The following is a 25,588-nucleotide window of genomic DNA, read 5'->3' on the forward strand; positions in this document are numbered from 1 at the left end:
CTATAGAATGGCAAATAAAATTTGAAATTTAACTTGCAGTAGATAACACAAGCACAAACAAATATAAATTGGAATTGCACATTATCTGACAACTGGAGAGAGATAATAACCTCAACTTCTATCAACTCTGAGCTCCACAAAGCATCCAGAATCAAGGATATGTTTGTTGTCATTTTTCTAACCTGAAAGGTCAAACATAGCAATCAACAAAAAGGTAATATTTTCTCAACCAATAACAAATGCATACACATTAAAAAATGAAAAAAGCATGACCATGTAACTCTGAGAACACAAATAGCATGAAGATAAAGCATACCCTATTAAAGTCTGCAATTTTAGATATAGAAACCCATCCCTGTTCATCCAGTAAAGATATCAAGTAATGGTCCTTCTGCAAATTCTCATCACTGCAATAAGGATAATTATTATCATAGCTAAAACAGTGAAATAGGAATACACACACACACAAAAAAAAAAAAAAAACACATACATTTAAGTGCAGATTTTGATGGAACCATTGCTCACATAATTGCAAATCTACATATGTATGTATACAAATATAAATGAATGAATGTCTACACACACACACACACACATATATATGTGTGTGTGCGTGCATGTATAGTATATAATCATATGTCCATCACACACACACACACATGCATATATAAATAGTATATAATCATATGTCCATCCATCTATTTACCTTCTGTATCTATCTTATATCTATATCTATATCTATATCTATCTGTCTATGTGTGTGTGTACATATTGAAAGCATACTGGTTAAAGATACTTCACAAACTTCCTTTTAGAACCAGAATAATGTATCATAGTGGACAAAATAAACCACTTTCAATATAAAATGACGAACTCCTTTCATTCTAATTGACAAAACCAGACTGTTTTAATGATTCAAGGTCACATAGATGCTAAATAACTGAGTTACGGATCCAAACAAATGGTCATGCGTGCTGGTGACTAGAAGAACCCAGAATTGAAAAATGAATATGCTTTCTCCTCGTGATACTTGTGAATGAAAAACTGCAAGAACTAATTGTATCTAGGCTTAAAGAACGAATGCAGCATAAACTAAAATTACGTACCTGAAATAGTACTCGATTTGTTTTACTATGTTAGCTCTCAAGTCTAGTGGCTCTTGTGTCAGAACAGGATATGGAGGAGGGGGAGGATGTGAGAAAAAACGAGGACCCCTCACCATCTCCAGTGGAGCAGCAGGGACATAATACATGGGAGGGGCAGGACCTGCATTTCGAGCATTATTAATTTATGATAAGGGAGAACAGAACCCAAAAAATGTGCAAGAATAGACTCAAATGTTATTCATAATTCATAAGGAATTACCAGGATAACCAGGTCCACTAACAAACCCTGGAGCTAGACCAAAAAATTGTGGAACCGGCCGGATGAAAGTCCTGTGTCCAATACCACGTGGCATATTTATGTTGTCTCTTGGATTCCGTTGATTATGCCATGTCTGGTTGAAATGGTTACCAGGCTCATGACCATTATTTGGTCTGCTGCCAAAATTTCTGGCATTGGGTCGCCAAGCATTTGGATCTCCTCGGGGTGGCGGATGGAAATTTCTGCTACCATCATTTCCTCCTGCATGACCAGCTGGAGTAAAAGCCGGCAAGGGAGTTTCACATCCAGACTTTGCAATATGTCGTTCACCATTAGGAAATGGCGCAGGGCAAGGCTGATAAGCATACTCATGAACCATCAGAGGTGGAGCTGGCACAATAGGATATAACATCGGTTGACCTGGTTGTTGGTGGTATGGCAGGGGGACAGGAAATGGTGGCACACCATTTGCAGGGGCATTACGCTTGGGACCATGTTTATGAGGGTGGACTGGATGATGCCTATTGGAAGAATTACCTCTTCCAAATCCATCAGATTTACGCATTCCAATTGATCCCTGAAAAGGAACAATCCAATAAGCATTGTGTACTAAAATTTCTGCTAAATAAAAAGCAACTGCTGCTCATGAAATAAGTAAGGTGTTGTTGAAGTAACGAGAATATTCAAACTAAAGAAAACCCAGTATACTGTCATCTTTAGATGGTGGCAATAATTAAGATTTCATGGATTATTATAATATCTTTACCATATCTTCTGTGAAAAAGTTACCCAGGAAATGATCATCATTAGAGAGCCAGCTTCCACAATTATGGCTGAGAGGGTTCTCAAACTCCTTCAAGACCAACCCTTATGTTCTCTGAGACTATGGAGATTCCCCAGCAAAACTGCTTATTAATTCCTGTCAATTAAGTACATCTGAGCCACCTCTCAGGAAATGTTATCTCATAGTTTGCCTACCATTCATCTCGCTTAGTGGATCATTTAGATTTTCTCTAGAAAAGGAGGACAGAATTAAGTGGTAACAATCTTATTGATTTCATGATTTTACATTTTCAAATAAAGAGGCAAAGAACAAAACTGTGATTACAAAAATGTTGATAATTGTCATGAAAGTACAAGAAGCGAGGAAAAAAAGAAAAATTTAAATGGAAAAAAAGAAATATAAACACTTGCTGCTTCTTGTTTTTAGGTGAAATTGAAAAATACAATCATTTGATCTAAACAATCCATGATCCAGATTGCAAGGATGTGGAATTTAGGTCCTAATACAACTCTGCAAGCTGAAAACTGGTCATTTGGATTATCTCGATATCATATAATCATAAATATTTCACTGCTGCTCACGTTAACAACCAGATGCAAATCTAAATTTCTTATTTTACCATATTCATCAGGAAAATAATGCCCAAAAATCCACAGCAAACCAGCAGTTGGCATGTCAGAGAAATCCTTGCATCAAAATTTGTAAGCAAAAACATCCTACTCATACCAACAAAAAAAAAAAAAAAATCAGTAGCCAAAAGAACAGAGAAATATCCTCAGAGCAGGGAGTCATCCGAAACAAAACCAGAAAACATGCAGGAGCAGTTAATTCTTTCGTTCTACAAAACAATTTTCATTGAAGGTACATAGACATGGGCAACTTCGACAGTTTGATTAGAGTTGTCTAAGTTTTAGGAAACTAGGAACATGTATAAACTTACTAGTCTACTATTGAATTTGTTTACAGCTACAACTTTTAGGGCATATTTGGCAAAATCCCTCTGCATCCACGAGGATATGCAGGGAGAGAGTGTGGGGAGCAGAGAGGAAAGGAGGGTGCAGGATAACGGATATGAAGAGAGTGGGGGGTCGTGGCCTGTTCCTGCAAGGATTACATATAAAAAAAGCGGGACCTATTGAGGTCCTTTTTCTCTCCCAGCAACAATTGAGCCCCATGACCTTCCATCTCCTGCACCCACTCCACCCCTACACACCACATAGCGCCCCAACGTGCGCCCCCACCCCCCCCCCCCCAAAAACACCCCACACACACCGGCCCCTCCTCTTCTCCTGCTATCTCCCCAGCAAATACTCCAGATCCAGCAGGATTACAACCTGGATTATATTATAGATGTTGACCACGAAAGCTTAATTCGACATGTATGCATAAGCAATTCTGTGTATTCAAGAAGTGTTAAGTGTACAATAAAGGTCCACTGACATAGTTAAAGACAATTTACTTGCTTATACATGTCCCACAAACAAAATCAGCCTAAAGGCATGACCTATAAGGGTGCAGAACAACAAGAACAACATGATCGCAAAAATTTAGGTTTGCAATCAGGCTGGGTCAGGTAGGTTTCTGGTCAAGTAAAATTTTAGTAAATCAGGATCTGGGCTAAAAATTACAAGATCTATCTTTGGATCCATACACAACCCATAGGCAGGCATATGCATTCGGATAGGGTCTGGCTAGGGTTCGCACCAAGTATGGATCTGCAGGTCATAGTGACAACCCTAGACTATTACTGGAAATTAAAAAAAATAAAAATAAAAAGCATTGATAGCTTATCCATCATCTTACATTTGAATAAAAGGTTGGCACCAACATTTCAGTAGCAAAGTACACATACTCAACCAAAACTAAATTCTACTATGCTCATTGTCCCCAAACAAAAACTTGTAAAACATCAAGTTCCCCTTGTGCTTGCTGAGACACTAACCTAAACTTGGATCTGAAAGTCAACTTCCAATTGTCTCATCCCTTTAGATCACCAACAACGGCATGTCATGAACTTAAAAACAAACATATAAGAACACAAGAATGTTACAAAAATGTTGGATTTTGATATGAATAAATAGTCATCAAGGTTGACCCTAAATAAAATACAATCTGACCCTACAATTTTTTCTTTGCAATTGCAGATTCTCAATGTAAGTTGACACAACATGCACATCTGCAGTATGGCAAAGCAAAATTTTTACAAAGAGGGGACTAGAAAGCCTGGGGGTTGAGCTTTGCAATCACATTTTCAAAGTTATTTGAGCATTTTTCTCTTACATCTATCCTGTTTGGTGGCTTTCTTTCTATGCATTTCTTCTTTATTTAATACTTGAGCATTCTACTTATTTCTCATCATCAGTCTCAAACCATGATAAATATGATGCTGATTCCCCCTTATACTTCTCAAAAAAATTTATCAAAACATTTCCTTATTCTTCTCAAAAGAAGATCATTAAATATGATGCTGATTCCCCCTTATACTTCTCAAAAAAATTTATCAAAACATTTCCTTATTCTTCTCAAAAGAAGATCATTAACAGAACCCATGTTAAGAGTCTTACAAGTTATTTCAGCATTTTTCTCTTACATTTATTCTGTTAAGGGTGGCCTTCTTTCTATGCATTTCCTCTTTATTTAACACTTTAGTAATCTACTTGGTTCTCATTATTGGTCTCAAAGCATGATAATATGATAGAAAGCATTTCATGTTGATATCCCATCATACTAAAAAAAATATCAACACATTTCCTTGTTCTTCTCAGAGAAAAAAAAAAAAAAAAAAGATCATTAATAGAATCCACGTAAGTGTCTTACAAGTCAAGATTCAGCAGTTATCCTACAAAGGCAAGAATATCCTCTGTAATTTAAAAAAAGAGTTATAACTTTCTAGAATTGAAAGAGAGATGGAAGATTGAAGAAATTTGAGGTATAATGCTGAAGAAAAATATTCAACAAAATTTTCAACATGGTTTGTGATTTTTTCCAGAAATTTGGTGAAATATTTTTGATATGGATTTTTGAATATATATGCCTTGAAATATTTCTTGTTGCACATTTACTCAAAAGTTATTATTATTTGCATAGTGGTCACATGAAATTACTTTTACAAAATTTAAGAGCATTTGGACTCAACTCCAAGCACACTTGACGACTGTGAAAATTGTATCACTTCCTCAGATATAAATTTATCCAACAAATAAATTATGTAGACCTTGGAAAAATCATAATCCGATGCAAATAATGGATAATATATCACTTTGATGCTCACCAACAAAAAGTATTGATCAATAAGAATTGTCTTCCATAAGCATACCAAAAAGCATTTTGCATCATCTGGTATTATTTGTAAGTACCCTCTTTCAACATTAATCCAATACTGAAATACAAAGTGCCTTATCGATGCATGATATACCTGAACGGGATAGGATCCACTAAGGTTTAGGATAAGGCTAGGCCTATAGGTTGCTGGAAACTTCAGCTCAGTAGTAACTTGTAAGTTTTAGATAAAATTGTAAAATAGTTGAATCAATGCAAAATAAATCATGAAGAAGGTGAACCTAAGGATATGGATCTACAGTTAAATGAGGGAATTAAAGGGCTTCAGGATGCTTAGGTGTGAAATACTTAGCTTGCTATCCCATATGTTTGATATTTGAATTTTTGTTACAAGTGAACGAGCACGACCAATTTTCTAAGAGCAAGAAGGAAAAGATGAAAAGATATGAAATTTGAGTTCAAATTTAAGGTATGCTGTTGGTAACATTTCCAAAGAAAAGATGCAGGTATCAGGTTTAAGATTTGAGAGAGTAAGATGGAAACTTCAAGAACTAGGAATGGGGATCAAAAGGATAAAAGTTAGTGTAGGGTTCAAACAATTAAAAGTAAGGTCAGAAAAACAACACAATCCAGAAATTAAGAAAAACTGTAAGCCAGAGAAGAGAGAAGTGTTAAGAAATGGATGATACTTAGTAGCATCCCACCACCAAAAAGCCCAAATCTAAGAACTAAGTCCTCTCACCTCTTTCCATGGAAACATGTGGCAGAGAAAAGAACAAGAATAATTTTTTCATATTCTTTCCTCTCATTCATCACTAGTAACTAAATAAAATAGAAAACCATACAAAAAACAAAATGGAATCACATAGCAGAGATAGCAAAGAAAAGAATATACAAACTAAAGATAATGTAGGATGCTAACTGCTTAAGGTGATGGATGGCTAGGATTTATCAGGAGCGAGCTGATTGAAATCCAAAAAAATTAGCAAGCCCTCAATATTTTCACTAATGTTTCTCACAAGTAAAAGGATACTCAAAGCTTTTTTTACAGCTCTGTCATCCATCCTTGATTGGTTATAAGAATACACCTCTCTTGGACTCCTTTCAGAAAGGTATCCTATACCAAGCTGCTCCATTTAAACTTTTCTTCAATTTCTTTCTAAATAAGGACTCCTCATCTCATGGTTCTTCTCAAAATTCATAAATTTGACCCAAAAAAAGGAAAAGTCCAGCAACTGGCCAGTGGTACATGTGAACAATGTTGTCAGGTTCAGGTTGTATCACAAACCACAAAAGGGCTTAGACTGGATCATGGACCACATAGTCCCTTTTGATTCCTTTAAACATTTTCACAAAAAAAAAAAAAGAAAGAAAGAATAGACAGATATCTAAATCAAGAAACATGATCAAACTGTAATTTTAAAAAGGTAAGAAGCCATCATTTAAGGACAATCATGTTCTTACAATCATGAGCCCATCTTCGGCAACTCCAAGACACAAACATTATGCTTAGTTATATGATGTAATTTTTACCACCATATAAGATATCTTAATTTGAGTTAGGAAAAGATTTGCACGTAAGAATAGGCTTTATTAGACTTGATATACAAGATCTCCTCCATTATTTTGGCTCCTGACGAACAAAGTTTTTCCCTCTCCTCAGCCACTAGTTGAACTTTGTACAACATCCTGATATGTGTATTATTGTCTTTACAAACAAACAACATACTAATTTTAGTACAAACATCCTGCAAATGCATCAATTCAACTCTCATTTAGTATAAGCTTGTACAATAAAAGGAATCATGGTTTTAGAAACAGCTGCAAACAGAGAAAACTTTACCTCTAGATCTTACTTGACTCCCAACTAAGTTTCTTTTTCTTTACTTTGAAAGCTGAAATCAGCTGAAAGACTGCCAATTTTATGTTCTGAAAGGTAATGAATGATGCTTTGGTCATTCTAAGAGTCAAAGATATCAAATCGATTATAAAAAAAATGGATGTTCTAATTGCTTCAATATGTAGCAAGATAATCCAGATTTAGATCTTGCAAACCAAGTGATCATATGATCCATGACCAGATCTTATGATCCAAGTGAATCTATGATCTAAATACATCCTGATTTAGGTATCTGAGCAGAATTGCTAACAGCCATTTAATCCAGATTCAAGGATCAATAATGGATGGTAAGATCCTTATAGTAGTGCATGCAAAGCCTCCAATAAAAGGATTCCCCCTTTCAGAATTCCTGCCTTTAGGATTCTCAAATATTAAGCATTAGTAACTGGAACCTCTTTTCATTCTCATAATAAGTATCCTAGACATAATATGAAGCTCTAAAGTGGACAATCATCAAAATCAAGGGAATAAGCTCTTATTTTCTCCTTTTTTTGATCTTGGCCTGCTGCTTATCATTTCTTACTTCCGTAATTAAACTCATTTCAGTATTCTACTCTTTTTATTATAATGTTTCATCCTGTAATTGAAACACTCCTGACAACAATCAAGAACTTTACAACATGTTTCCATCTATCAGATGCCCAAACCATCTGAGACAGATTTTTCTCACCTTTATCATACACTCCTGTTGGTTCTACTGAGCATCCAGATGCTAAAAGTATCCTTCCTAGCTTTACTAGGCATAGAGTTTGTCATTGAAATCCTAGATATGTTTGTATTTAGTTTGTGGGACTTTGACTGAACAATTGCTCAACGAATATTCCAAAAGATATTTTCGACAGTATACTCTTACCTCTCTCAACCTTTTACTAATTCACTCTTTTCTAACTGTTATTAGTTATTCATATCAGCATCTGGTTCCTAATGCACTATATGTTTATAACATGCTTATACATCTTCTTGCATAACATTCTTGCCAACAAAAATATTTAATAGTGCAATGCTAAAAACAGAAAAAAAATCAACCTCATGAACTTGCAACTTTCTGAATACTCACATACTTGTAACTATAATGTTTTCTTTTTTTTATCAACAATAAAGCTGACTTACAAGGTTCTACTTATATGCCTTACACAAAGGCACAGACAAATGTTTCTGCATGTTCCTTCATCACCATCCCAATCACCACACCCTTAATGACTATTATATCTCCCAGCTTAAGCATTACCATTAACTAACAAACATAATCATTTAAATGAACTGAGTTAAAATTTTAGCATAATTAAAATTAAAACCAAAAAAAATTATGGATTGCATGTTATGCATATTAGCATTAGAATCAATATGAAGGACAACAGAACAAAACAAACCTCGCATCAAGAAATTCAAGAGAAAGAGATACATAAGATTTCAGAATTCATATTAATTAAAATGGTAATATATCCCTCTATCGAATGAATATTGGGTTGCAACAGTGTCTGTATTCTACAAATGCAAGTGCATCAGTGAGTATAAGATGCACTGACATAAGTATATGGTTTGAAAGAGTATCTTAGTAACTTACATCAATTCAATGCATTTATGATAATAATTCACAAAACTGAGAAGCATGGCAAAATGATAAAATATAGCAGTACCAAGTTCAGGTCATCCCCCAGCATGCATGATCATGAATCATGACACCAAAGCCAATGAAAAAAGAGCCCAGTTCCAATGAAAACAGTTGTAAGCGTTGACTAACTTATTTGTCGTTATTTAGACAATTAACAATTTGAAATATGACTTCAGACTTGCACCGATATTCTCTCAATTATAAGAGAGATAGGCTATACAATAACAAAGAAATGGAAAACTTTGTACCTTTCTGGAGAACCAGGAACAAGAAACGACATTAGGAAAAATTTACAGGTTCACAATTCAGGGTAACCCGGCTATGCGAATAGCTAAATTCACAGTTCAACAATGCATCACACCAAAACAATAACAATCCCAGCTTTCAATGCAGGAGGGAAAAAAAGCCTAACTTTCTAAGTATAAAATTGTCTATAAAGAGTTCCAGTAAAATTTATCTATATATTGGCACATTCAACAAGATGAAAGCAAGTATCCACACAAAAGAATGATGTCTAGAAATACTGTATTCCAACTGCATCTAGGGTTGAGAACACTTAGGAAGGAAATCAAGAAGGGAAAATTTTATTTTATCAGGAAATTAAAAATTTAGATTGCATAGAAGTATGTTTTCAGCAGTATAACAGTGCGATCAAACTAGAACTTACAAATAGAATTAAACATAAACACTAGCAAGCATCGAGTCACCGACACGTTGAAAACCTCATTAATGATTAGAATCTTGAATATAAGACTATTGTTTAACTTATTGTATAGATTCTTAAGCCTCTTTCCTTTCATCCTCATCACTACGAAGTCTCAAATAATCTTAGCTTTCACAAAACAGCAGACCAGTATTCGATTCAAGAAACCAAAGTTCAAACAAGAAAGCCCAAAATCGATTCTTTCTAACTGACGATGAATATACATTCCATCACCTCAAGAATGAGTACCGAAAAACTGACCTGAAACGGAAGAGGCGGTGGTGGTGGTGGCCCGTTCTTTGGGACCGGACCCACAGTACCCGCCGGGGACGCTGCCGCCGATGGAGGCATAGGCGGCCTAGCGGGCCTCGTCACAGCGGCATCATAGTCAGCCTTTGGCCTGGCATCCGTGAGCGCCGGCCACGACTCCGATCCCATCACCGGGCCCTCGGGCCTCCTACCCTCCGCCGCCGCAACGGGCGGCGCCGCCGGCATCCTCCACGGCGACCTTACCGCCACGCCGTCCTCCCCCGCGATCTCGGAAGCCCCACCCTCCGGGGTCTCAACGGGATCACCGCCTCGTGCCGCCGCCGTGTCGCTCTCCATTGCCAGTGAGTTTGATTGGAAAAGAATCTAGCGTGAAAGGGACCGTACCGCACGAAGGAAGTCTCGCATCTAGGATCTAGATTATCACCGAACTCCGTGGATTCGGCATGTCACTGCCATCTCCGCCGTCAAAGGGGACGCCAACCTAGGGTTTTTGGAGGACAGAGGGCGGCATTAGGGTTTTCGGAAGCAGGCGAGTGACAGTTTCGCGAGTGGTAAAAGGAATAACAAACGCCGTCGCGATTTTATGAAAGGGAGTGAGAGACCAACTATTCCACTGTCGTACGTCTTAATTCCCTGAATGAGTGCTTTTACACGCTTTGTTTTTTAAACTTCTTAAAATTTATTAAAAATACTACTTTACTAATAATTCCGTCCGGCTTGATTCAATCCAATCGCAGTAGGGTAGGTTTTATCTAACTTTAATGGGATAAGTTTCTTCCTATCCGCAGCGATCCAAAGAAAATATGTGCAATAATAACCACCTCTAATTATATATACATATATATATATATATATATATATATATATATATATATATATATAAAGTGAAAAAATTCTAGTGGAATTGAAATCTTTAATCATATTTTTTATTTTTTAACTTTTTTTTCTTATTTTATTTCAAATTTAGCATTGAACCCTGCATTGCGGAACCTTTAATCATATTCTTAGCTTTTTATTTTTTAGCTAATATGTGCAAATAATAACCACCTCTAATTATATATACATATATATATATATATATATATATATATATATATATATATATAAAGTGAAAAAATTCTAGTGGAATTGAAATCTTTAATCATATTTTTTATTTTTTAGCTTTTTTTTCTTATTTTATTTCAAATTTAGCATTGAACCCTGCATTGCGGAACCTTTAATCATATTCTTAGCTTTTTAGTCTTTTTCCTACTTTATTTCTAATTTAGCATTGAACCCCTGTATAGTGGAGATTTAATTGATAATAATAATAATATTTTACTTTAAAAGACTATTCTTACCATTTCATGATGAGATCAAAAGGATATATGAGAGTTTTTCTCTACAAAGATAACCTCTCAAACTAGTGAAAGTTACTATATTTGATATTATTTTTTTATCATATTATTTATATTTATATTTTTTATTTAAAAAATAAAAAAATAAAATTTGATATGTGGCATTGTGAAAAATTATCCTATAACCTTACGTGTCAATATAGAATATCATCCATAATATTCATATATTATTTTACTATAATTATTATATAGATTAATCTTATGATGAGATCAAAAGGGTCTCTGAGAATTTTTCTTTCCAAAAAAATAAAATTTGATACGTAGTATTGCGGGAGATTATCTTATAACCTTATATGTCAACACGGAATACCACCCTTAATACTCGTATATCGCTTTATTATTATTATTATTATTCGAAAAAGAAAGATGCTGATCTTCTCCCGTTCTTCTCACCACCACCTCCCGCCACTCTCCTCGCTCTTCGTCCTCCTCCTCACGGAGGTAGGCCTCTCCTACCTCCCGCCCAACATATCTAGTCCTTCAAGCTTTGGTGGATCCTCATTGTCGGAAGGCAACGGACTATGGTGGCATCCCAGTTGTCAACCGTGACCCCTCCATGGACCCCCTCCTACAGCTCCATCGTGGGGGAGGCCTCTTCCACCTCCCGCCCCAACACATCTAGCCCCCTGAGCTTCAATCAAATCCTCACCATTGGGTGGTTGTGGACTATGGTGGCATCCCAGTTGTCGATCGCGACCCCTCTGTGGACTCCAGCTCCATCATGTGTGAGACCTCATGAAGACAAAGCTGCAATACGCGCCGACCCTGAGCCAGCTGCATCTAATTTTTGAGTTTTTTTCCTTTAGCAGATGTGGCGAATAGAGGAGTGCCCATGTGGTGGATGGAGGCATCTGCATTGAGATGCCTCCATTTTAATATAAGGTGAATGAAAAAAAATGAAGATATTTTTTGTGGAGTGTCCTTTTTGTATGTTTGAGTTTCGCTTCATGATTTTCATTCCCCTCCATCTCTTCGAACTGGATAACTCATCAATATAAATCTTTCAGATAATTGAAAAAAAAATAAAAAATAAAAATCTAAAAATAGGGAAAAGAAGATATTTCAGCCTCTCCTTCCCTCCCCACCAATGGAAAATCCCTTCCTATCCTGCAACACCAAATACCCAGTCCCAACTCTCTTCTTCAAACATCAAAACTCACACCAAATCCCTACAAATTCCATTAAAACCACCTCCTCGCTCTCCCAAAACTCCACACTAAAATCATCACAACCACCCCCACCACCAAACCTCAACACCATTGATCGCCCTTCCTATCCTGCAACAACAAATACCCAGTCCCAACTATCTTCTTTAAATACCAAAACTCACACTAAATCTTTGCAAATTCTATCAAAACCACCTCCTCACTCCCCAAAAACTCCACACAAAAACCATCACAACCACCCCCACCATCAAACCTTAACACCATTGACCGCGCCTCCTATCCTGCAATACCAAATACCCAGTCCCCACTCTCTTTTTCAAATACCAAAATCCACACCAAATCCTTACAAATTCCACCAAAACCACCTCCTCGACTCCCAAAACTCTACACTAAAACCATCACAACCACTCCTACATCAAACATTAATACCACTGACCGTCAAGTGAACCGCCTCCACTGCCATGTGAAGCTGTAAGAAGCCATCTCTATCCTGGAACAGGGTCTCTCCATCAGGACCAAAACCTACACTTTCTTGCTCCAATCCTGCATTGACTCAGATGCCATCGAGGAGGGCTGGAGGCTTCACGCATCAATTCCATTGGTGTGTTAAGGAAAATTAGTTTTTGCCACGTGGCTCCTTCTCATTTTCTCTAAAACCCAACATGTCAAATAGAGATTTCTTCATTGAGCAGTCTTTATTTTAATATATATATATACTAGCATGGTAGCCGACGATGTCCGAACCTATCAATTTTGCAAATATAGAAAAAGAGTCACCATAATAACTTCAATATAAAGTAAATTATAAACATAATAATTTATATTTTCCTACCATTTATCTTATGTCCCTTTTGGCCTACAACATGGAACCCTATAAATAGCATTATTAACAAAATTGAAAAAAATAAATTTTAACCTAGCCATGGACACCACATAATTTATAATAAATATGCCTATATAAAGAAGCTTCCAGAGATGGCCTCTCAAACCAGTGAAAATTATTGTATTTGGTATTATTTTTATCATATTATTTATATTTTTATTTTTATTTAAAAAAATATAAAAAATAAAGCTAGACGCATGGCGTTGCGGGAGATTATCCTATAACCTTACGTATCAACACGAAACACCATCCCTAATACCTATGTATTACTTTACTATTATTAAATAGATTATATAGATTAATCTTATGATGAGGTCAAAAGGATCTCTGAGAGTTCTTCTTTCCAAAGATGACTACCCAAACTAATGAAAGTTGCTGCATTTGGTATTATTTTTTTATTATACTATTTATATTTTTAATTTTATTTAAAAAATATATAAAAATTTTTTTTTTGACATGCAATGTTGCAGGAGATTATTTTATAATTTTACGTGTCAACATAGAACGCCACCCCCAATACCTATATATTGCTTTACATTATTATATAAATAGATAGATAGATTTTTTTTATCATACTATTTATACTTTTATTTTTTATTTAAAAAAATATAAAAAATAAAAAAAAAACTTGACACATGGTGTTGCAAGAGATTATCCTATAATCTTACGTGTCTATATAAAATGCCACTCCTAATAACTAGAGCTGTCAACAGACTGGGTCTAGGCCCGAGACTCACGGGTATTTGCTTGACGAGTTCAGGTCTGGTACTAGCATCAGACCCATTTATCTGGACTCAAATCTAGATCCGATAAACCATAATATAAGCAGAACCCAAACCTGATAGACCCGAGACCTGAATAATATAATATAATAATATTATATATATATTAAAAATATTTAATACCCAGATCTTTTCTTTATCTCTCAGTCTCCTCTCTTCCTCTCTATCTTCCTCTCAATCTCCCTCTCTCAGTCTTTCTCTCTCCCTCTCTTTATCCCTTAGTCTCCCTCTCTCCCTCTCTCAGTCTCTCGATCTTCCTCTCTTTATTTCTCTGTCTCTTCGACGGTGCCTCTCCCTCCCCTCCTCTTCTGCTCCGAGCATCGCTGGATTCAAAGCCCATTATTGATGACTTCTCCCTCTCCTTTCATGCTAAAGACCGCTGCCTTCTTGTCGGATCCAACTAAGTAGGTCGGTAGTGACCCTTCTCCGACCGAATGATCGATCGATTTGTTTTGATTTTGATTGAGAACATTGAGAGATTTCTTTTGGGTTGCGGTATTGGATCGGATCTTTGTTTTGTTTTGGATTTTAGGGAAGACAACGGTACTGAAGATATTAGGGGGAAAGCACATGGTGGAGCCGAAGATGGTTTGGGTATTGGGACGGTCAGCCTTCCATGACACTGCTTTGAGTCTTCTTGATGGTGCCTCTCTCTCTCCTCCTTTTTCACTCCGGGCGCCCTGCCTCTTCCTCTCCGTTGTGAGATCTGCTCGCCGACGGTCAGACCCCAACCCAAGACCGTAGATGGAGGAGATCCTCTCCCTCTCTCTGTCTCTCAGTCTCCCTCTCTCCCCCTCTCTATCTCTTAGTCTCCCATTCTCCCTCTCCGTTGAGATCCGATCTCTCCGATAGTGCTGAGCCCTCCCTCCTCTCCTGCTCCCGGCTTCCTCTCCCTCACCAAGGCTGAGATCCAATCTCCTCTCCGTCTCTCCCCCTCTACCCCTGCCTTCCACGGCTCTGCCACTCCGTGCCCCCTCTCTCTACCTCACATCATCTCCGCCATCATTCGGGCCGCCTCTCCCTCTCCATCGCCGCCGTCCATTGAGAATCGGGTCTCGAAACTGGGTCCAGATACCCAGGACCCATTAGAGTCTGGGTCTGCTATTTCAAGGTCAGATCCATCGGATATTCGGATCCGGATCTGGTACCAGTAACTAAGATCGAATTCGGATCTGGATATCCAGGTTTCGACCTAAATCTGATCCATTAAAAGGTCTACTAATATCTATTTATTACTTTACTATTATTATATAGATTCTTTTACTGTTATGTTAGGATTTTTTTCCTATAAATATGACCTCTTTGGCCAATGTTGTAAGTAGATTATTTTTGTGTTATTGAATTAAAAATTCTAGACCAAAGTTTTTTGTCTCTTTTATCCTTTTTCTCTGTTTCATACATCTTCCTTCTCTCTTTCCCCATCTAAACCTGGTTTAGGCTGCATCACACACACACACACATACATACTTAAAATTCATCTCCATCTTTTTCTCTAGTCATGATTAGATATATAAAAATTTATATATCATGATACCTAGTTCATTTGCTTAGTTGATTATTTTTTAGTTTAAAAAATATTTGATTTCTTACAAAATAATAATTTTATTTGTTGTATTTCTGATTGAAAATTTTATTTTTTATATTCTATTTTTTTGATTTTTTGATTTAATATTGTGTAAAGCACTAAATTTTATTTTATATTTATTTGACTTATATGTATAAATAATTTTATAATTTTATTAGATCTGATATGTCCATCCCATCCATCCACTCATCCAAGCACCGAAGCAACGGATGGATACAAGTAATGGCCTATCTAACTTGTTGCCATCTCTAACATCTTTCAAGATTTGCAATAAGAAGAAATTCTTCATGCATCACGGGCAATATAGAAAATCTAACTTGGATCATACCATCTTGTCCTATTGATTCATGTAGTCACTGCTTTTCAATACATATTTAATGCCTGCAGGTCAGTTTTGTCGTTTAAAAATTCTGCACGATGAAAAAATCTTTGAAAAAAAATTATGACACCCTATAGCATATTATAGCCTAGAATATCATAATATGACCCAGGATATCAAAATATGGAAGGAGTATTCTTATCCAACCACTTTCTAACATATATTTAATGCTTGTAGATCAATTTTTTTATTTAAAAATTTTGAATGACGAAAATACCTCTATTTTTTGAAAAAATTTATGATATTCTGTGCCTATTATAATATTCTGCATTATATTATGACATCCTATGGACAAAAATTATAACTTTCTGGATGCATGATGTCATAATATAGATATAGGATATCATAATTTTATCAAAAAATCGAGATATTTTCATCATACAAAATACCTCCCAAGGAAAATTCTGAATTGGATCCAAAATTGATGGGTTGGCATGAGCTTATTTATGCGGTTATGCACTCTTCAAAATAAAAAAAACTAACCTATAGGTATTAAATATGCATTAAAAAGTAGTGACAATGTGAAGCAATTGGACCAAGCGGTGTGCTCCATATCAGATTTTCTACACCATCTACGGTGCACAAAGAATTTGCCTTGCAATAAGTACATGAACAGATAAGTTTGGCCCAATTAAGCTAGGTAAGACCAGACTTTTGAGCTTGTCTTTGACTTGAGTAATTGAAGATTTTTCAATTTTCTAAAAAGATGCATGTGCAATGCACGAGCACATGTACAGTTACTAGATAAGTTAATTGGTGAACATCTGATAGTGGCATAGTCTTTTTTTGCATTGGGCATTTGCTTCAAATCAAATAAACAACTTTCTTCTGCTTCATTCTTTTTGAGATATCACTAACAATCATTTATTTATTAAATTTTATATAATATTTAGAAGGTAGAATTAGAAAAAGATTTATCTACCTTAATACAAGAAATTTAGGTAAAAAAATATAATGATAATTATTGTGGACATGTATCTTGGCCTCGGCCACGACTGTAACATCCTCGGCTCCGATCGAGCTACATAAGATAGATATCTATCAGACATACGCATACACGATAGAGAAGAAGGTCGTCGGATATACCCCATCTACGGAGGTTCTTTATCCTTCAGCCTTGGATGATCTATTTTGGATCATCTTCGACCTACCTATTTCAAATCACCTAAGATCAACATGCATTATACAGTCTCCATGACCTCAACTTTGGATGACCTATCGTAGCTCATCCATAGCTGAGCTATATTTTCCATCGATAGATTCGCCTCTTCTTCTAAATTGAGAAAGTTCAGATAGAGTAAAATTCCTCCACGATCGAGTCTTCCATAAAAGAAAAATATTTTATCCGAATCAATCTATGCGATAAATCCGAAAGATTATCAGAACTCCAAGACGGATATGACTCCAACTCCTTCCTTATAAATAAAGAGGCTCTGGAATCTTCAAAGTAAGTTCTTCACTCCTCGCTCTTTCCTTCTCATTGTTCTCCATCTCCTAACTTAAGCGTTGGAGGGTCTTCATCGAAGAATACCTCGATAAAGATTTTTTGTAGGTACTCGAGTGGTGCTCTAGTGGTAATCTCTTCCTTGGCTATCTCCACCTCGATAGCCGACCTCAAGTAAGGAGATCAAGAGCAATACTTGGCACTAGAGGAAGGGTTTCGACTAGATTTGAGATCCTATTTCAAGAGGAAAGAGCTCACCACCAACTGCCATGAGGACTTGAAGGGGTGCATCCAACGTGTCGCAATGCTCCAATGGTAGACAGGCTAATAACATCCCACCAACCAATGCACTACCACTGGTGATCCAGGAGAACCCCCCACCAGTAGCATCGGTGGTCTTCCATGACCACTACAATAGCCTCGTCCAGTAGGTGCAGACACTTTCGGCTGTGGTGAGAGGGATGCAATAAAATACAGAACCACATCCGCCCATGGAGAATCCACAATTGGTTGGAAGAAGGTTTGCGGACCGACCACTCCATAGCCTAGGGGCAGGAGCCAATCGTCATAACCAACCTAATAGCCCACTTAGCCACAAACCAAGGTGATCACCTACTCCGATTTCGAGGAGGGATTCTACTCTGACTCATGTTTCTCCTCGGCACCATCCAACTCGAGAGGATGATTTGGAAAGAAGGCTCCAAGAAATGCAATAACAGATTGGTGCACTACAGGCATCGAGGTAGTCGGATGATGATTTGGGGTTCAATGTTGACCCACCATTCACGTAGAAGATTATGAGTGAGCCCCTGCCACTGCAGTTCAAGATGCCTCATATGGAACTGTACGATGGAACTGCTGACCCCATGGATCATCTGGAGAACTTTCGATCTCTCGTGCTTTTGTAAGGGGATAATGATGTAACTCTCTACAATCTTTCTGAGGAGGGCAGCTTGTCATTAGTATTCTTATCTGCAGTCAAACTTTGTGGACTCTTTCACTCAGTTGACCAATTGTTCATCATGCACTTTGTCAATAGTTACCAACAACGCTACAACTCAGACTTCCTCATGAGTATCAAGTAGAGGGAGAATGAACCTCTCCGAGATTATATTAACTGATTCAATGCTGCAACCTTGGAGGTTTGAAATCTAGATCAGTTCGTGACGATGACCACATTGAAGGTCGGGCTTCTTCAAAATGACCTCCTCTTCTCGCTCAACCTGAACTACCCAAAGGACTTCATTGAAATGCTAGAGTGGACAGAGAGGTACGCTCAAGGCGAGGAAGCTTAGGATCAATAAGGGGAGAACCTCAACAGCAAATCACAATAGAATGTCGGGCAGAAAAAGAAGAAAGATTATCGATGAGTGCAGCATCGATGCATGAAACCAAGGCCTCGCCATTTTTGGACCCCACCTCAGAACAACCGACCTAGATCTCCTATGGCACCTCGCCGATCTAGGACCTCTCTGTAGAGGTTTCACTACTTCACTTCGCTGAATACTTTTTGAGCTCAAATTCTCATGGAGATAGAATGATAAGAAGAGCTCCCTCGATCGAAGAGGATGGTCACTCTGATGCAAGTGAGAAATCTAAGAAAGTACTGTGGATACCACAGACATCAAGGGCATGATACAGAAGAATGCTGGTAGCTCAAGGAGGAGATAGAAGTGCTCATCTGATGTAGATGCCCTCGTCAGTATGTTAATGAACGGTGGATCTCAGGAAACCCATACGATGAGCATCCTCGATAAGAAGATTCCCACAAAGATCAACCAATAACTGAGGATATCCGAATGATCTCTAGGGGGCAGCTCGACCACGGTATGCCTAAATCAAGCCGAGCTAAAGAGAAAGAGTTGAAGAAGAGAAAGATCGATGATGAAATCACCTTCTCTAATGCTGATCTAGAATGGAATAAAATGTCCACACAATGATCCTGTAGTTATTTTTTTGAATATCGCTAATTATGATGTACATTGAGTCTTAGTTGATATGAAAGCTCCATTATTTTATGATGTATTTGTTTGTATAAACTTAAATTCTGAGCCACTGACAAAGAGAAACACATCCCTGATTGTGTTCTCGAGTAGTACAGTACCCATAGAAGGAACTATGCCCTTGATCATGATAGCTGGATGAGCTCCAAAACAAGCGGTCTCCAAAATAAATTATTTTGTAGTGAAGAGCTCATCTGTCTATAATGTTATCTTAGGTCGGCCTGGGCTAAACATTCTTCGAGCCATAGTATCGACCTACCACTTGATGGAAAAATTTTCTACTCCATATGGGGTCAGTGAACTCTGAGAAAATCAGTAGCTTGCAAATAAATGCTATATGGTGACCTTGCATGGGGTCACACCTGCGGAATAGCCGATGAATGAGCTAGATATATGGGATGAGCTAATTGAACAAAGAGGTCATCTAGTGAAAGATCTTATCTCAGAGCCAATTGATGAGGATCCAAACAAAGTGATCAAGATCGACTCCAACCTACATGAAGAGGATCATCGCCACCTCACCTTCTTTTTGCAGGCCAATGCTGATGTATTCACTTGGTCAGCTTCTGATATGCCCAGCATCGATCTGGAGGTTATAGTTCATCCGCTCAATATGATCCAAAGCTTCATCCGATCAGACAAAAAAAGCATAGTTTTGCTCCCGAGTGATAAAAAGTCATATAGGAACAGGTGGATAAGCTTTTGAAGGTAGGGTTCGTCTGAGAAGTCTATTGTTCAGAATGATTAGCTAATATTATCCTCGTTAAGAAAGCAAATAAAAAATGACACGCATGTATCGACTATACCGACCTCAATAAGGTGTGCTCGAAGGACAGCTATCCTTTATCTCGTATTGATCAGCTGGTGGATGCGACCTCAGGGCATCAATTTTTAGCTTTCATGGATGCGTTCTTCGAATACAACCAGATGCGAATGACCCCCGAAGATAAGGAGAAGACCTCTTTTGTTACTGACAAGGTCTTTTTTGCTACAGGATCATGTTATTCTGCCTAAAAAATGTAGGTATGACCTACCAATGGCTCGTCAACAAGGTCTTCAAAGAGCAGATCCATAGAAATATAGAGGTGTATTTCGATAACATGCTTGTCAAAAGCAAAGCTGCCAAGCATCACATTACCAACCTTAAGGAGATATTCGCCACGCTGCGGTGCTATCAACTGAAGCTTAATCCCAGCAAGTGCGTGTTTAGTGTCACCTTTGATAAATTTCTCGATTTTATGGTGTCTCAACAAGGGATTGAAGCAAACCCATAAAAAATCCAAGCTCTCCAAGAAATGAGACTTCCGAGGACAATCAAAGAAGTACAATATCTAACTGAGAGAATCACAGCTTTGAATAGGTTTCTCTCAAGGTCGATCGAGAGGAGTCTCCCCTTCTTCAAAGCTCTCAAACAAGAGAAAAATTTTCAATGATCAGACGAGTGTCAGGCCACCTTTGATGACCTAAAATGATACTTTAGCTCACCTCTCCTCCTAAGTCAACCAGAACTTGGAGAAGTGCTATACTTGTACCTTATTATTTCGCCCTCCAATATCAGTTCGATCCTTATCTAGAAGGAGGCCAAAGTGCAGAAGCCAATCTATTATGTTAGATAGATGTTCTATAATGCTGAGACTAGATATATGAAGCTCGAGAAGGTAGCCTATGCTCTCGTGATATCTTTTAAGAAACTATATCCATATTTTCAGGCACATACTATCACCGTCCTCATCGACCAGTGCATCAGATCAATATTCTATTGGCCTGATACCTCCGGACGACTAGCTAAGTGAGTCATCGAGCTAGGAGAATTCGACATCAAATACCTATCTTGACCATCCATCAAAACTCAGGCATTGGTTGATTTCATCTTAGAATATACTATCCTAGATGAGGAACAGAATGGTAAGGAGGCAGCTCCGATGAACGACGAGTGCTGGGTCCTTCATGTAGATGCTTCTTCGAACACCACAAGTTCGAGAGCTGGATTGATCTTGACTAGTCCAGATGGGATAGTCATAGAGTATGCCCTACATTTTGAATTTTTTGCTTCCAATAACAAAGTCGAGTATGAAGCACTGGTGATCGGGCTAAAAATGGCGAAAGAATTAAGCATTCGGCACCTCAAAATTTATAGTGATTCTTGGCTTATCATCGGCTAAGTTCAAAGAGAATATGAAGCTCGAGCATCGAATATGACAAAGTACCTATAGAAGGTCAAAGACTTTGCTTCTAACTTCACTACTATAAACATCCAACAAATATCGAGAACGGAGAATGTGCGAGCTGATCTTCTTTCAAAGCTAGCAACACTCGGAGCAGCCAATCTAAAGAGAAGCTCATATCTTGAAACTCTTGGAAAGTCCTGCAAATAGATCCCGAGCTGAGCTGGATAGATCCAATCCTTCAATATTTGCAAGATGGTGTATTGCTAGTTGATCGGGATGAAGTCAAGAGGTTGAGATATCTAGCACCTCAATACCTTATGTATGACAGGAGGCTATACAAAAGATCTTTCGCTTTACCCTTGCTCTGGTATCTCTGCCCTTCAAAAGTTGACTATGCCCTACGGAAAGTCCATGAGGAGATTTGCGACAATCACTTGGGAGGCAAGATCCTTACTCACAAGATACTATGGAAGGGGTACTTTTAGCCGACCATGCAGAAGGATGCTGCTGATCTGGTGAACAAATGCGACCAGTGCTAAAGGACTTCAAATATCCAATGCCGACTTTCAACCCCTCTGGCTCCAATCACCATGCCTTGATCTTTTGCTCAATGAAGGATGGACATCTTCGGATCTTTCCCCATCGTGACAATACAGAAGAAAGTTTTGCTCATCACGATTGACTACTTTACCAAGTGGATAGAAGTAGAAGCATTAACAACCATCATGGAGGCCAAGGTTCATGACTTCGTGTAGAAGTCGATCATTTGTCAGTTTGATTTGCCACGAGCCATCATTACTGACAACGGATGACAGTTCGACAATCCGAAGTTCATAGGGTTCTGTAATGAGCTCGACATCTCTCACAGGTTGACCTTAATAGCTCATCCTCAGAGCAACGGTAAAGCTGAAGTGACGAACAGGACCCTACCGCAGGGGTTAAAGGCTCGATTAGGCCAGGCTAAAGGATTATGGGTTGAAAAACTATACCATGTGCTCTGGATGTATCGCATGACTCAATGGGCTCCAACCGGAGAGACCTCCTTCAAGCTGGCTTTCGGGACTAATCTGAACTTACTGGAAGAAATTTGAGAGCGAGCACGGATTCAGATGGCCAACTACCAACAAAAAGTAGCCCGGTACTATAATTCTCTAGTAAAAAAAAAGTCATTCCTTGCTAGATAATTTGTTCTCCATCGAGCTGAAGTTTCTCATCCGACCGAACAATCAAAGCTGGTGCCGAACTTGGAAGGCCCATACCGTATTGCTGAAATAGTTCGATTGAGAGTCTATCATCTTTATCGGCTGGACAGAACTCCGATTCTCAGGACTTGGAATGCCAACAACTTGCATATCTATCACCCTTAACTTGTAATCTTTTATTGAATTGAATAACAAAGAATTTTTTTTATAGAGCTATGTGTTCTCTTGAAATAACACGTGCTCCTCGTCCACGGATGAAGTACAGAGCGTGCCTTCCATCATGTTGTTCTACATGTGGTTCTCCATCGTGTGCTCCTCGACCACGATTGAGGAGAGGTATGCATCTCCATATGGTTCTCCATCACATGCTCCTTGACCACAATAGAGGAGCGGTATGTATCTCCATGCAGTTCTCCATCGCGGGCTCCTCGATTACGGTCGAGGAGTGATATGTGTCTCCATACGGTTCTTCATCGTGCACTTTTCAACCATGATCGAAGAGCAGTACGCATCTCCAATCGATCTCCATCATATGCTCCTCGATTACGATCGAGGAGTAGTAGAGGAGCAGTATGCATCTCCATATGGTTCTCCATCATGTGCTCCTCAACCATGATTGAAGAGGGGTATGTATCTCCATGCGATCTCCATGGTGGCTCTTTGACCATGGTCGAGGAGCAATGCGCATCTCCATGTGGTTCTTCAATGTATGCTTTTCTGCTATGGTCGAGGAGCGGTACGTGTCTCCATACAGTTCTCCAACATGCGCTCCTCGATCATGATCGAGGAGTGTTATGCATCTTCATGTGGATCTCCATCGCATGCTCTTCGATCACGATCAAAGAGCGATACGTGCCTCCATTTGATCTCCATCACACGCTTCTCGACCATGACTCGAGGAGTAGTACGCATCTCCACTTGGTCTCCATACTCTCCTCATCCTCAGACGAGCTAAATGTAGCTCACTTTTATGATCTCCTATGTGTTCTTACTATGAACTATATAATTCATCCGAAATACTCCAAAGACCGACCTCTTACCTACTGAAGCACCACAGCTATTCTCCATAGCCCAGAAGATGACCTAAAATTTGGATATTGAATTGCCTATGATTGGCTATGTCTAGCAAAGGTCGGAAACTGAACTCATTTACTTAAGATTAGCCGATCTCTGCAACTTAAAAATATTTTGACAGAAAGAAAGTACTGTATTCATTAAAGAAAGGTTGTTCTTATAAAAGTGTTGGTCGGTCCAGTATAAAATACCTCGATACATGTCGAGGTTCCCAAAAGGGATCGACCAACCTTTAAGCTCGGACATGCTCGAGTTGAGATACAAAAGACTTAAGCTCCCTCGGGAGCATGAGACTCGCCGACCTTAGCATGGTTGGAGAGGATGATAACAGTTGGAGGTAGAGCCGATGTAGCATCCTCAAGCACCCGATCTTTGCAAGCTGGGTTGAAAAGTTCCTCAACTTGCAACGCCTCATCGTCGACCTCACTGACCTCCTCCTCACCGTCCGAATCCAGGGGTCCAACGTCAAGGTTAGGAAAATGACTTTTGACCCACTCCTTGAAATCTTGGATCCCTTATAAGTACGAGGCCGAGTCGTACTCCACCTTGATGTCCTGAAATTCGATTGAAGATCGAAAGGCCTCAATCGCAGCAACCTTGGCGGCCTTCAGCTTCTCCTCGTATTTCTTTTTCTTGATCGACAATCGAGCTTCGGTGTCAGCCCAAGCTTTGAAGAACTCGGACTCCAGTTGCTTCATTTCTTCCTTCAGTGATCTGGCCTCATCCTCGGTCTTCAATTTGGACAATTGGGCATCGTCTGCCTTTCAGGTGGCCTGAGCAGCCTTTTCCTCAGCCTCTCTCGAGATATGTCGAGCTTTCCGCATTGCCTTCTCAAAATGATCTATATGGAGGACGAGCTAAAAAAAAAGGAGAGAAAGGTCAGCACCAAATTATAAGGTCAAAAAAAATTGAGGAATGGCAGGAGGTCATTACTTATCTGGAGTATAGAATCGTACGAGTAATGGACTCAAAATGCACCCCCTTCAGCATTGAAGGCTTCGACATCAGTCGGTAGAAGAATCGATCGAACTAAAGATCAGGTAATCTAGTAATTACCGACGCCCTTTCTAGTGTCTTGGGCTTTGTCGTCCGATGAAACTCCCATCGAAGGAGAGATTTCAACTAGTACGTCAGTCAGACACGATGACATACGTATCAAGATTCGGGACCCATCGAAACTCCACTGGGATGAGGAAGCGAAAGGTCGGGGGGCTGCATCCCTCAGCATAGCAAATCGAAGTGGCACCATCATCTTTGTTGGCATCGAAGATTCCTTCCTCAGAGCACTGCTTGGCCCCGAGGAACCCCCAACTGCAGGCTGAGTGAGAACGGCCTTAACTCGGCCTCATTTGAGAGCAGGGGCTGTGCTCGCCTTCTTCCTCTTCATGGCTCAGCGAAGAGCCTCGATGTCTTCGGGATTCATTGCTGCAATAGAGATGAGGTTAGTTAGAAAAAAGAAGAAAAATGTCGAACTAAATGAGATGTTGAAAAACTTACTTGGGGTTGGCTAAACTCAACCCAAAGATCTATGCCAATGCCTCCTCCTCGGTGTCTGATAACGTGTGAGCTCTGACCATCGACCAATGAGGTTG

General features: G+C 38.7%; 1 protein-coding gene across 9 annotated transcripts in view; it reads right to left on the reverse strand.

Moving 5' to 3' along the window:
- The window catches only part of LOC105061040 (la-related protein 1A), a 55,992-nt gene that overhangs the window by 15,354 nt on the left and 15,050 nt on the right, over positions 1 to 25,588 (reverse strand). For 3 of the 9 annotated variants that reach the window (XR_012140459.1, XR_012140456.1, XM_073255072.1), the window contains exons 1-5: positions 9,905 to 10,536; positions 1,366 to 1,942; positions 1,107 to 1,266; positions 317 to 407; positions 111 to 182 (exon numbers count right to left, since the gene is read on the reverse strand). Coding sequence is in view for 7 of the 9 variants with exons in the window: in XM_073255072.1 (XP_073111173.1) it covers positions 111 to 182; positions 317 to 407; positions 1,107 to 1,266; positions 1,366 to 1,942; positions 9,905 to 10,249 (1,245 nt within the window). In the remaining 2 variants the exon portion in view is untranslated. Of the gene's footprint in view, positions 1 to 110; positions 183 to 316; positions 408 to 1,106; positions 1,267 to 1,365; positions 1,943 to 7,271; positions 7,334 to 9,904; positions 10,542 to 25,588 lie in introns of those variants that run through there. The other 6 variants (XM_073255090.1, XM_073255086.1, XM_073255100.1 and 3 more) reach the window with 5 other exon arrangements.

This window comes from Elaeis guineensis, chromosome 1 (assembly GCF_000442705.2).
Source record: "Elaeis guineensis isolate ETL-2024a chromosome 1, EG11, whole genome shotgun sequence".
Lineage (NCBI taxonomy): Eukaryota > Viridiplantae > Streptophyta > Magnoliopsida > Arecales > Arecaceae > Elaeis > Elaeis guineensis.